This window comes from Grammomys surdaster, unplaced genomic scaffold (assembly GCF_004785775.1).
Source record: "Grammomys surdaster isolate TR1022 unplaced genomic scaffold, NIH_TR_1.0 126153, whole genome shotgun sequence".
Classification (NCBI taxonomy): domain Eukaryota; kingdom Metazoa; phylum Chordata; class Mammalia; order Rodentia; family Muridae; genus Grammomys; species Grammomys surdaster.
Genome location: NW_021620961.1, coordinates 6,276,728 through 6,288,483, shown reverse-complemented (window position 1 = coordinate 6,288,483; position 11,756 = coordinate 6,276,728). Strand labels below are relative to the sequence as shown.

General features: G+C 39.3%; 1 protein-coding gene across 5 annotated transcripts in view; it reads right to left on the bottom strand.

Annotated features, from left to right (window-relative positions):
- Positions 1-495: 495 nt before the first annotated feature.
- The window catches only part of CUNH21orf91 (chromosome unknown C21orf91 homolog), a 29,461-nt gene continuing 18,200 nt past the window's right edge, over positions 496-11,756 (bottom strand). For all 5 annotated transcript variants that reach the window (XM_028757221.1, XM_028757220.1, XM_028757219.1 and 2 more), the window contains exons 3-5: positions 7,886-8,401; positions 6,826-6,888; positions 496-5,528 (exon numbers count right to left, since the gene is read on the bottom strand). In XM_028757221.1, the coding sequence (XP_028613054.1) occupies positions 5,362-5,528; positions 6,826-6,888; positions 7,886-8,401 (746 nt within the window). In that variant the 3' untranslated portion in view covers positions 496-5,361. The remainder of the gene's footprint in view (positions 5,529-6,825; positions 6,889-7,885; positions 8,402-11,756) is intronic.

Sequence of the window (11,756 nt, the reverse complement as noted above, 5' to 3'; positions counted from 1 at the left end):
GGGATGCTGGGAACTGAACTTGTATCCTCAGGGAGAACAGTCAGGACTCTAAAAATGGAGCCATCTTTCCAGACCCCTAAAGTTTTATTCTTGGTACGTCAATTTGGGGAAAAAAAACCCCAGCTAACTGGATAGACAGAGTAAGATTATACATAAGTTTCAAGGTAGGCAAGCTATTTGATTAAAAAAGAAGAAAGAAGAAGGAAGAGAAGGGGAAGAGGAGGAAGAGAGGGAGGAGAGGAAGGCAGGCAGGCAGGCAGGAGGGACGGCAGGCAGGCAGGCCAACTGGCCCTTTTAACATTGACTGGGGCTAGAAATATGGCTCAGCAGGTAAAGGGGCTTGCTGTCAGGTCTGAGCACCTGAGCTTGATCCCTGAGTCCCACATGGTAGGAGGAGAGATCTGACTCTTGAAGCTACTGACCTCCACAAGCCAAATGTGGGCTGGTGTACCCCGCCTCCAGTAAACACATAAATGTAAGAAAATCAATCGAGGCTTAAGAGATAGCTACCAAAATATTTGTTTTATTCTTGTAAAGTTAAAAACCGTAGACAGGCTTATCTAGTTACAGTTTCAAAGCAGAATACAAATATATAAATTGCATATAACCCAGACTATGACCAAAGAAACATTATGTTATTTTTCGGAGACAAACTTAGCTTTGACCAGAGCAGTTTCATTTTCGCTTTTTAAATGGCAGCAAAATTGTTGAAAAAACGTTTCCAACAGCACAGATTAAAGTTCAAGGGCTGCTGCAGATGCAGCCAGGTTTAAAGCAACATTTCTCTGTCTGTCTCTCTGTCTCTGTCTCTCTCATACAAACACACACACACACACACACACACATCACTACTCAACACTTTCTAAAGCCACCTCTTCTGGAGGCAATAGAGTGGGAAAAAGAAAAAGAAAACCAAACCAAACCAAACAGCCAAGCTACACTAGGGAGCAAGGGCAGGTCAGGCAGCTTTAAACAAGTCCATCTCCAGGACATTTTTGCTTCACTTGGTAAACTTAAAATGTGAGGGAGGGGGGGAAATTGGTGAATAATTATAACGGAGCCTGCTTTAAACTAAAAATATCAGCGAAAACATTTACAAACTAAATGTTAAAAATCTTAACGTTCTCCACCCAAGTGATTGGTTCCCATCAAGGTGAGTGCGGCCTGGGGTTGCTCAGGCAATGGCTGATATCAGCAGGGGCATCAAATGAAATTAGGGAAACAAAAGGCAAAGGTCACACTCTTCTTAGACCAGCATGGCCTTCCCCTGCTGGTTACTTCAGCAGATAAACTCTTGTGAACCACAAAGCTTAACTTCGCAAGGGTATTTTATTCAGGACTCTGTCCTTTAGTGATTAAAAAAAGAAAAAACAACGCATTTTCTCAGAAAAAAAAAAAAATCTGTTCAAGGTAAAACTGGAGTCAGATCCAAGTCAAATCAAGTCTCTGACTTAGGGTCATATCTTCATAGTGGGCACATAAAATTTTTATACATAGTTTTTTAAAGAGTCACACATCTTGCTGTAGTGTGACCAACAGTAACATTTGTCAGTAAATGAACTTGCAAAAAGTAAAACAAGCAAACAAACAACTCCTTTAAACAATCCAAACAAAACATGATGAAAGGAATGTTATACTCCACCATTAAAGTAGTTCATGTCCATGTAATTATTTTGCATGGTCACACATCTGAACCCTTTAAAAAGCCAGTGAGATCTTTAAAATTCCTACTTAAGTTTGGAGCGTGCCCCTTCCATACCATGTTAGCAAACAGATTTCTCGTGAAAAGAAACAAAATGAAACCTCAAGTAGTACACAGTAACACATACAGATCCAAAGGATGACTTTGAAAACTAACAAAAACCTGACAGGCTTCAACAGAATAAACACCAAGGTAGGTTTAATAAACAAAAAGGTAAAAGCCATTTTTCAATGGTACATAGGATATAGCAAGACCCCGAGAAATCACAAGCTACCTATCAAGATGGCGATGGACTATGCTTCAGTCATGTTTCCGAAATCACTTGCCAGCATGCACACATTTTGAAAAATAATCATTTAATGTTTATAAATATCATTAAATGTTTACAAAAATGGGCTCTCTCGGGGGAAACAAACATGGCGCTTGGAAACACGAGGGCTTCCCTTTACTCCAATACTACATGGAAGAACCATACAACCAAGCAAATGGACTGTTTAGATCATTAGCATGGTGAGTCAAGTGAATGCCTGTTCCAAAGAACAGACTTAGAAATTAATAAGAGAATAAGGCGATAATCTCCAGAGAAATGCTACAAGGATGGACAATATGAAAATTTAAGCCAGGCATGGCAGTGTAGTCAATCCTCCGCCTTCCTCCCCACCCCCCCATTCAGAAGGCTGAAGTGCTAAAATCGCTGCTAAGCTCAGCCTTGGCGACATAGTAGAACCAAAAGCAGAGGCAAAACCATTATGTATTTACTATGGTGACAGGAATTAATAACCCAGGGCCTGATAGATGCTAGGCACATAAAAACACTAATCTTTAAAGAAAAAAAAAATCATGTTAAAATCACATCTGACTTCTGATTTAAAAAAATATGCTTTTGTTTAACTATGAAATCCAGTATGACAAAATTTCACTTCACTCCTCATAGAAGCTCGGAGATGTACGGGCTCACTAGCAGCACATCTCCTGCTGTTTTTAAAAAATGAAGTCATGTGTGAAGTTTCTTCTGAACTTTCTCAAAACACACAACTATTTAGAAAGAACCAAATAGAGAAATCAGTACTTGTGAAAGTTCATATATTTCCTTAAATTGGACCTCAACTCTGTCCCCATCATTATTTTTGCATATACAATAAGTACATATTCAATCAAGAGCACATAACAAACCAGGAGTAGGATATACACCCGAATCACAGCACTAGATCTCCTCCTGAGGCAGGAGAATTGCTACGAATTCCAGGGCAGCCTGGTCTACAAAGACAATTCTAGGCTAGCAAAAGCTATGTAGCAAGACCCTGTGTTAAAACAAGCAAGCAAGCAAGCAAGCAAGCAAGCAAGCAAGCAAGCAAGCAAGCAAGCAAACTACCACCACCACTACCACCACCACCAAAAAAAAACCAAAAAACAAAAAAAAACAAACAAACAAGTAACTGGTAGTTAAATTATACAAAGTAGTACACTCCAGGAAAACCCTCATGAATGAGTACTAGTGTTACTACCAGCACCAGAGATAGACTCAGGAGCACCATTCCTTTGATGTTTCCCTTGAAATATCTAAAAGAACTGAATCAGAGGTCCCAGTTAACACCTTAGAGCACATGGGAGAAATCCCAATTATCTCCAGCTCACTAGGAAACTAAGTGTTTGCCAGAGAACTCCTTAAAGAGAGAAGCAAACATCTTTGGGTAACACTGGTTTCGTTTAGGACTGCACTGTAGGTCTTCTATGATAGAAATACACTGAGTACTGCACATACCAAATGCTGCCTATCTCATACTTCTATGTCTGTCCCTACTGCCTTTCCATCATCTAGACAGAAGCCCAAGGGTGTGCAATACACTGGCCGCTGCCATGTTTGATGAGTTATGCCAGGCAGGAGTACAGTCAAACTGGAAAATGTAACCATAACAACCAAGCACTGAAACACTTACAGGCATAATCAGGACACGTCTTCACCCAGCTTGTGAATGTGGAGCCTTTCATATTGTACACGTTCAATTTATAGCTTATCAAAACTAAGGCAATGCATTCAACTCCGCTCTCTGGATTTAAAATTCATTTTGGATGACTCAAAGAACTGAGAGAAACTAAAAAGCATATATATATATATATGTATATTCTTTTTCAAAAACTCCTTCCAAGAAGCTTCAAAGGTAAGTTTTCTTCAGGACAAAGCAAAACCAATGGGACACTGACTAATGCATATACAGCCAGGCCAGTTGAATACATCCTAGCATTAGGAAAAGGTGTCTTTTCTATAGTGAGGCAGTTGTCTGCTTAGTCAAATATTATTTACGATCAATATTAAAGTCTGACCCTTGCTCAGATACAGACTGATGACTTCAAGGCAGAAACCATCTTTATGTATGAGGCTGCCAAGTCAATGGGCTTTCTTTCCTTAGATTTCTGCAAGCAAAAAATATCACCCACACGAATACATCCTTAAGCACCAGCTAAAGACAATCATCTTAATTTTGGATGAGTTACAGCTTTTATTTTGTCATTAAAATGTATCTAACACCTTGAAATAACTTATTAGTTAAGAATCTGAAACCAAAGTAGCTTATAATATTATGCTTTTTCTTGATTTGAATATTTTGTCTTATAGTCTTCTATCCCTTTAGATTTTAAAACTTAGAAAAGTACCTTAAAATAGTTTTTCTTCTTTCTTTTTCATTTTATTTTTTGGATGAATTTCAGTGATGTGGATATCAGAATTTGGACAGTTAACAGATTATTGGAACTCCATGTGAAGTAGCACACATCATAATTTTATTTTTCCCCCCAAAGGAGGACGGGTTCAATTTGAAGACAGTTGACCTACTTTGTCCAAAACTAACATATCAAAGAAAGTCATGAGAGATAAGAAGCTGGGTGGGGCCTCTACTTTTATGGAGACACATAAAAACTAGAATAGTATTTTCTTCCTAAGCTAATTTAGCATTGCTTTCATTAGAAAACAATAATGTGCTTTATTTACTTATATATTTGCTTTAAAAAGAGCAGTAAGTGCTCTTTCATATGCTGTTAGTAGTTAAAATACCTCAACTAGGTAGACTGCTTCTCCAAATACTATCCAAAACACATTTATCTTTGGAAAGAAAGACAACAGTTATAAAAACACTGTATCACCAAAATGCAGTGATCTCCACAGAGGTGGACGTATTCACACAATGAAGCGCAAATACACATGGCCATTCAAATACAGATTTATAAAGACAATGAAAAAATACCGAAAATAGCAATCTTATATATAAAATTTTATATTAAAATATTGCTCATAAATAAGGTGATATTATGAATTCTATTTCCCTCTTAAAAATTACCTCTAGTAGTTTAGTCTAACTTAAGACCTTATTAGGTTTCTATTGTTTTGACTGCTGAGTTACAATAAAAATTGGTCAATAAAAACGCTGTAACAGTATATTTAAGGGAGGGGCATTTAGTAATTATAAGAAACAGTCCCCAAATGAAGCCAAATGATTAAACCCTGGACTAGAGTGATCTGCTTTATTAGATAAAGATAATGAATATTGTCTTATGTTTTCCAAGTATAACAACCATAAAAATGGATCATAACTTTCTTCCAATGTTTTCTAGGTACATATGCTTAGCAGAGCAACAGAGGATAGAGCTCAGCAGCTTTGCTCCGTTCAGTTGTTCATGGGTAGGTGTGGCCTCGTTCCTGTCCGTCCTACTTGGAGGCATGGTAACTTGGAACAGTTCTTGAGGAGTTGCTCGATAGCCACGTGACGGACATGGAGCTCTGAGGACAGAGAGTCTTTTTCTTGCACCTGGTGTGTTAACTCTTCAAAAACTTCTGTGAGGGTTTAAAAAAGCAGTTTTGTTTTTTAGTGCGCAGAAGGCTAGCGCTATGACTCCATCTTAAGTAAATACAGGTACAATGCACTGAGTAAATTTGATTAAGAAATGAATTTGATACCAAGGAAAATAGCTGTTTCCTTCTGAGCCTATCAGTGTTGATCATCTGATCACACTTCAAATAGCAAACTGTGATGGCCAGTGTTCTGCACCAAGGGCAAGTTAAGAAAGTATACACCACAGGAAGAGTAGCTACCACTTGAGTCATTTCTCTCCCCTATAACCTATAAATAGGTTCAATCAAGACATACTGACCTATGACATAAATGTTCATGAATATCCAGGTCTAGACTCCTCAGAGACTTGGAACAGATTACCTGGATTTTCAACACCCTGGCACCTACTGCTAAGTGTGTACCTTCTTCAGATAAGTAATCCAGACCTTGGAGTTGAATTTTCTCTTACGGGTAAGATCAGTAATATAGGCGAACATCTCACAGAAACACTGTCAGAGTTGAATAAATTCCTATTTGTGAAGAGCATAGAATAAGGCCTTAGTGAGTGTGAAGTGGGATTATCAGTGCAATTTAAATGTTCTTCAGAGGCTGTGTATGTAAAGCTTTGCACTTGAGTCTGCTACTGACTGAATGCATAATCTCTGTAAGTGACTTAAAGGTCTCCAATGTGTAACTAATTGCTTCACTTAAATGGAAGGAAGCTGGAAGAAATGACAACAAATGCAGATTTTTTTTTTTAAAAGAAAATCCTGACACCTTTATGGACAAAACAATATGTTTTGTCAGGGATCTCAAAAATAATCCATGTAGGGGTGCTGAGGTGGGCCTATAGAGATAGAAACAGGGGATAAGATAAAAACAGCTCTGTTTTAGTAACAGTTGCAGCAGATGACCACAGGCAGTGGTCGCCACATTTATCTCACTACTTTTGATGGGTTTCAAATGGTTCATAGTTTATACAGATAACCAGGGCTGATACAAGTGCTAGGAACTGTCAGGATGTGTAGACCCAGAGTGCTCGGTGCAGTGTGTGGCCCTTGATGAAGTCAATGATGGCCAAAGGCAGAGGTCAGAGGTTAGATGCAGTCTCTATTCTACTTAGATTACCTTTCCTGAAGCCCCCCGCCCCCCACTTTGCTGTTTGCCTCACAAACCTCAACAGGTCTCAATGTCTAATTCCCCAATTTAAACGCTGCAGACGCTAATAATGCCCAATCACGGGAGAGAGTCAGTATCCACATTTTAAACACATAACAAGCATTAAGACTGAGGCTTTACCCTGGATTTGCTGTTGGAGCTTTGTACTCAGTTGTACTACTTCAGCAAGAGTCATCGAGTTCACTGCAACATGAAAACACAGTAACTGTTACCACACAACCTTGGAGAGCAAGCAGCCTGCGAGTTTCTTAGGTAAAGAACGGGCAGTTAATTCCCCAATTCAACATTCAACCAAATCCCAGGTATCCTTCATTGGTTCTTAAAGTATAACAAATTCTAACCACAAAATTCTCATAGGAAACACATTTATAAATGACTACTGTAACACCTCCATCCTCCACAGGAAACAGAGTTTGAAAAAAAAAAAGGCAGTTAGTGGGCCCCTTTGGATTCTGGTCTCTCCTACTTCCGTTTTCTGAAGTACTGGTCACTGCTCATTCACACTGACTTTTGTTCGACATTAATTAAATCATGACATGGGGCTTTAAAGTCCTGTGAATGTCTATCTAGCAAAACAACCTTTACATGAAGAATCAAGAACTTGTCTAAAGACACAGTCGAGGTTCCTTCTGATCTAAAATAATTTAATTTAAGCCAATTAAAATAACCTTAGTAAGATTTTGTAGAAAAGGTACAGACAAAGGAAGTCATTTTAAAACTTAAAGCAAACAGCCATGTTACCTTTTAGGCTTTAGCAAATGGTCAGATGTCTGTTTTTAAATTGAGCCCCTCTGGCCAATTTAGTCATATAAGGGGTTAGCAACATGACAATGGATACTGACAGTCCCAGTTACATAAACAGAAGGAACCCTGAACTTTCCATTCAGTGTGCTGATTCCATTCCATTTGGTCACTAGTAAGGGCAAAATAAGTGACGGTGGCAATGAAATTTGGTGTGTAATAATATATATTCAAGAACCATCCAAAGAAATTTTTAAGACATTTCACTTTTGTTGAGGTCAATCTGTCACTTAAAATATTATGTTTACCAAATCTGTAATCCTACATTGTAATTCTACACACACACAGAAAAAAAAAACCCAACCAACTACCACCCAACCCTCCCCCATAAAAGGTCAAACCACATACACTTCACCTTTATTCTTCACACACTACTCACGTTCTTCTCGGCTGTAACGTGGATTCTGGGTCTGGATATCCCCCTTTGGACCAGAACTTGTCTCTTCTGTTTTCTGTGCCTGGTTGTGACTGTGAGTCCACAATGCATCTGCATCTTCTAATATACCAAGCCCAAAGTCTGTATCCTCCCTGTGCTCCAGGATTCTTTGCGTATAGCTTGAGATGCCGCCTGCGTTGCCGGCTAACCCTTTTGCTGAGTACTTTGGCACCTGAGAGTCAAACTGTGGGAGTAATTTTTTCTCTGGCTTATGCCTGAAGTTAAACAGGTGATGCTGGGATGTTTTGGAACACTCGGAATCCAAATCCAGATTTTTATTTTGGGCATACTGCACAATCCAGTTTATCTTCTTACTGAGGATGGTTTTAACTTCTTCGTAAGTACTTTTGGATAGCTTGGAACGAGAACAATCCTGGTTTGCTATTAAATGGTATTTTTCAAAGCAGTCTTTATGGCCTCTCAAGGATTTGGTATGTAAAAGACTAGACTTTGGTACTCCTAAAATGACAAGAAGACAATGAAAAATTTAAAAAAAAGTTCATTTTTTCTTAATAAAACATTCGCTTAAATACAAAAGAATCTTAGTGAATTCTTAATAGGTTTAATTTGCAAATTCAAAGCCAATAAATACTAAATGTAGCCTAATCTGTGTTTCCATTTAGCGTCACATTCAAAATATTTTTATTGAGTTACTGTATTTGTGCACCTGCATGTGTATGTTATGGTCTCATTGACTAGTATGTGTAAGGGTGGAGGCCTAAGTTCAACCAAGTGTGTCTCTCTTGGATTGCTCTCCATCTCGACTTCTTAAGACAGAGTCCTACTGAACTTGGAATTCAGTAGAGAGTTGGTCTGGTTCATGCCCTCCGCCCCTACACACCTATCAACGCATTCTAGGGAGGATTGGAATCAGGTCCCCACACTTGACGGAGCCACATCCCCAACTCAACAGCATTGTTTGCATGACTAGAAAAGACTTTCGAAAAATGTAATGATTGAGTCTTAGTCCAGTGACATCTGAATATATAGAATATAAAAACACACACCATGGTTCCCAGCAATCATTAATCCTCATGAAGTACATATTTACAAAGCTTTCTTTTAGAACTTTCAGTGACAAAAATGCTCAGGGCTTGGTTGGGGAGATGCTTCAGAGGACACACTCGCTACGCAAGCATGAGGGCTCGAGTTCAGACTCCCAGAGCACACAGTGAGCTCTGGGCTCATCAGGAGACCTAGCCTTAGTAAATAAAGTAAAGAGAGATCTCAGGAAATACTGAACATCAGCCTCTCGCTTCCACACCATATACTTAGGAATCTGTACACATGTGAACATGTGAACACAATTATATACACCTCAATACCTCAAACATGTGTTTCCCCAAGTTGTTTTTTTTTTTCTTTTTCTTTTTGCCAACAATAACATAGGTTAATCCGGGCTGCAGAGCTGGCCCCAGAGTCATGAGAGCAGAACTGACCATGTTCCTTACACTCTGCAACACTCTGAAGAGCAGGTCCTGCACCTTGCCTGGAGAACAAGGTAGAACTGGCCCTGATATTGGCAAGTTGGCTCTGCCCCTTGCTGTTGGTGGCATTGGATAGGCCAGCCTGGGGCAGGGCAGGAGAGCTCTCCCTAGTGGCATGGGGCTGCTGGTGGGACAACCTGCTCAGATAGCGCACAGGTCCGAATCCAGGGCTTTGAATTGACCCACCTCCACATCCACCCCATCAACGAATGGCTGGAGTCTGTGGAGTCCCACAGGTTCAAAATGACACAATCTCCATGACACGGGGCACACCAGCTTCTCTGAGGGTCCCTGTGATGTTACAGTATGATGATGTACAGAAGTCAGAGGCCTTGTAACAGACCAAAAACTCACTGTAAAGAATATTTGCAAGCAAAGAAGTGAGGACTGAAGAGCATACCAGAAGCTAGGCTACGGCTTCCACAACCACATTTTTTTTTTCTTTATTGGCAGGGAGGTTGCAAGCGTGGAGAATGAGGACAAGGGGAAGGTGCAATAGGTGGAATTGGGTGCATGACGGTAAATTCACAAAGAACCAATAAAAAGTTTAAAAAAGGAAAACCAAAGCAGAGGATATATGCTAATCATGTTCCTTATAGAAAGTATATTATCAAATTCACACTCATGACTTATTGCCTTGTTTCCAATCCCTACTCCATCCCTCCACCACGATTCCACTAATCTTCCCTAATTTTTTTTTAAGCTCCTGTCACGCCCACTTAGTACTTCCAGTAAGTACACGGGCACAGCCTTTTTTTATGTGAAGAAAAATGTCCTCTGCCAGCAGTCATTGATTGCTAATAGTTCTTCAACTATGAAGTTCTTCCCAGGCCTATGATTTACCCAGTCACAGGTTCTTGGCCCAGTGTCCGAGCTTTGGTACCAGGCATGAGTTTTGTCTTAAAGCAAAACAGAAAAGATTGGTTACTCTCATAACACTGTTGCTGTTGTAACAGTGGGCATTATTTTGCCAGGGCACCTGTTACTCACAGCTGGATAAGAGTAGTTAATACTTTTCTGCTCCAGTAGCATGCATAGTATCTTCCAGCACTAGGATGATAGCCAGTAGGGATGAAGCATCCAGGTTGGTGCCAGACTGATGTTAAGACTCAAGTATGTGCCAACATTAGCAACGGGGTCTTACCATCAAGATTCTGAGGTAACCAAGAGCAATGGCAACATCCTGTAAGTCTGAGGGTCTATGGGACTTCACTATGAGTAACATTCTGACTTGGGGGATATAAACTAGAATTAGAATATATATATATCTGTATATATATGTATATATTCATTCATATGTATGTACATTTATAGACGTATGCATGTATGTGTCCCTTACAAATGTAATGAGCTGTTTATTTTGTAAGAAAATAAAAATGGCTATACTTTCTACAGTTCAATTTTATACTTATTAAAACTTATCAAGGTAATTTTATCTTCTAGAAGAAATAAATCCCACACAATTACTACTCATACAGCATAAATACATTAGCTGGTATAAATTTAACTCACAGGTATTCATGACACACCAAAAATAATGGAAATATTTCTTGACTCTCTTTTTATAGTTCCCGGTTTTTTTTTAAGCTTTTAGAAATATAGGATACATTTGTCAAATTCAAAGTGTATTCCAAAATAGTCATTTATTTTTTATAATTCAAGACATATTATTAAAGTCAAACAGTGCTCCCTCTATACTGAAGGTAAATCATGCACATGGAGCTTTAAATGAACGCCTGCCAGAATGATTCTCTCTAAATTTGCATGAAAATAGAGTCAGAAAACATACTGAGGTGTGAGGTTTAAAAAATAAGACCCAACAAAACATATTTCAAGGACTATGAAAAGTTATATTCCTTATTCTCTCCTAAGCTCAAAAGCTCAAGTTGTAGTTTTGTTAACTGAACTTGAACGTTTGGTGAGTAATAATAAGATAATGGAAAATTTGTGTTTCAGTGGTATCAAGTAAGGAATAAAAGTGTAATGTTCGATAATACCAGGACTTGATGAGCTTGCCCCAAATCCCATGCTGGGTGGCCCATCAGCTCCACACCCTGAATACATGCTTTGTGGAACCGATGGTCCTGTAGGCTCTCAGAATTCAAAATGAAACTCCTCTGCTTCCACTCGAACCCCACTCACTCTGGGAGAGTGGAAACTCACTCCTGATTGCTCAGGAAAGAAACTGGAGCATATGTCCCAAGAGCTGCTCCTGTCCCATGGTTAGATGTTCTGCTACTCATTTTAAAAGGGGTTTTCTCCTCTTCCTCCTCCTCCTTCTTCTCCTCTTCCTCCTCCTCCTCCTCCTCCTCCTCCTCCTCCTCCTC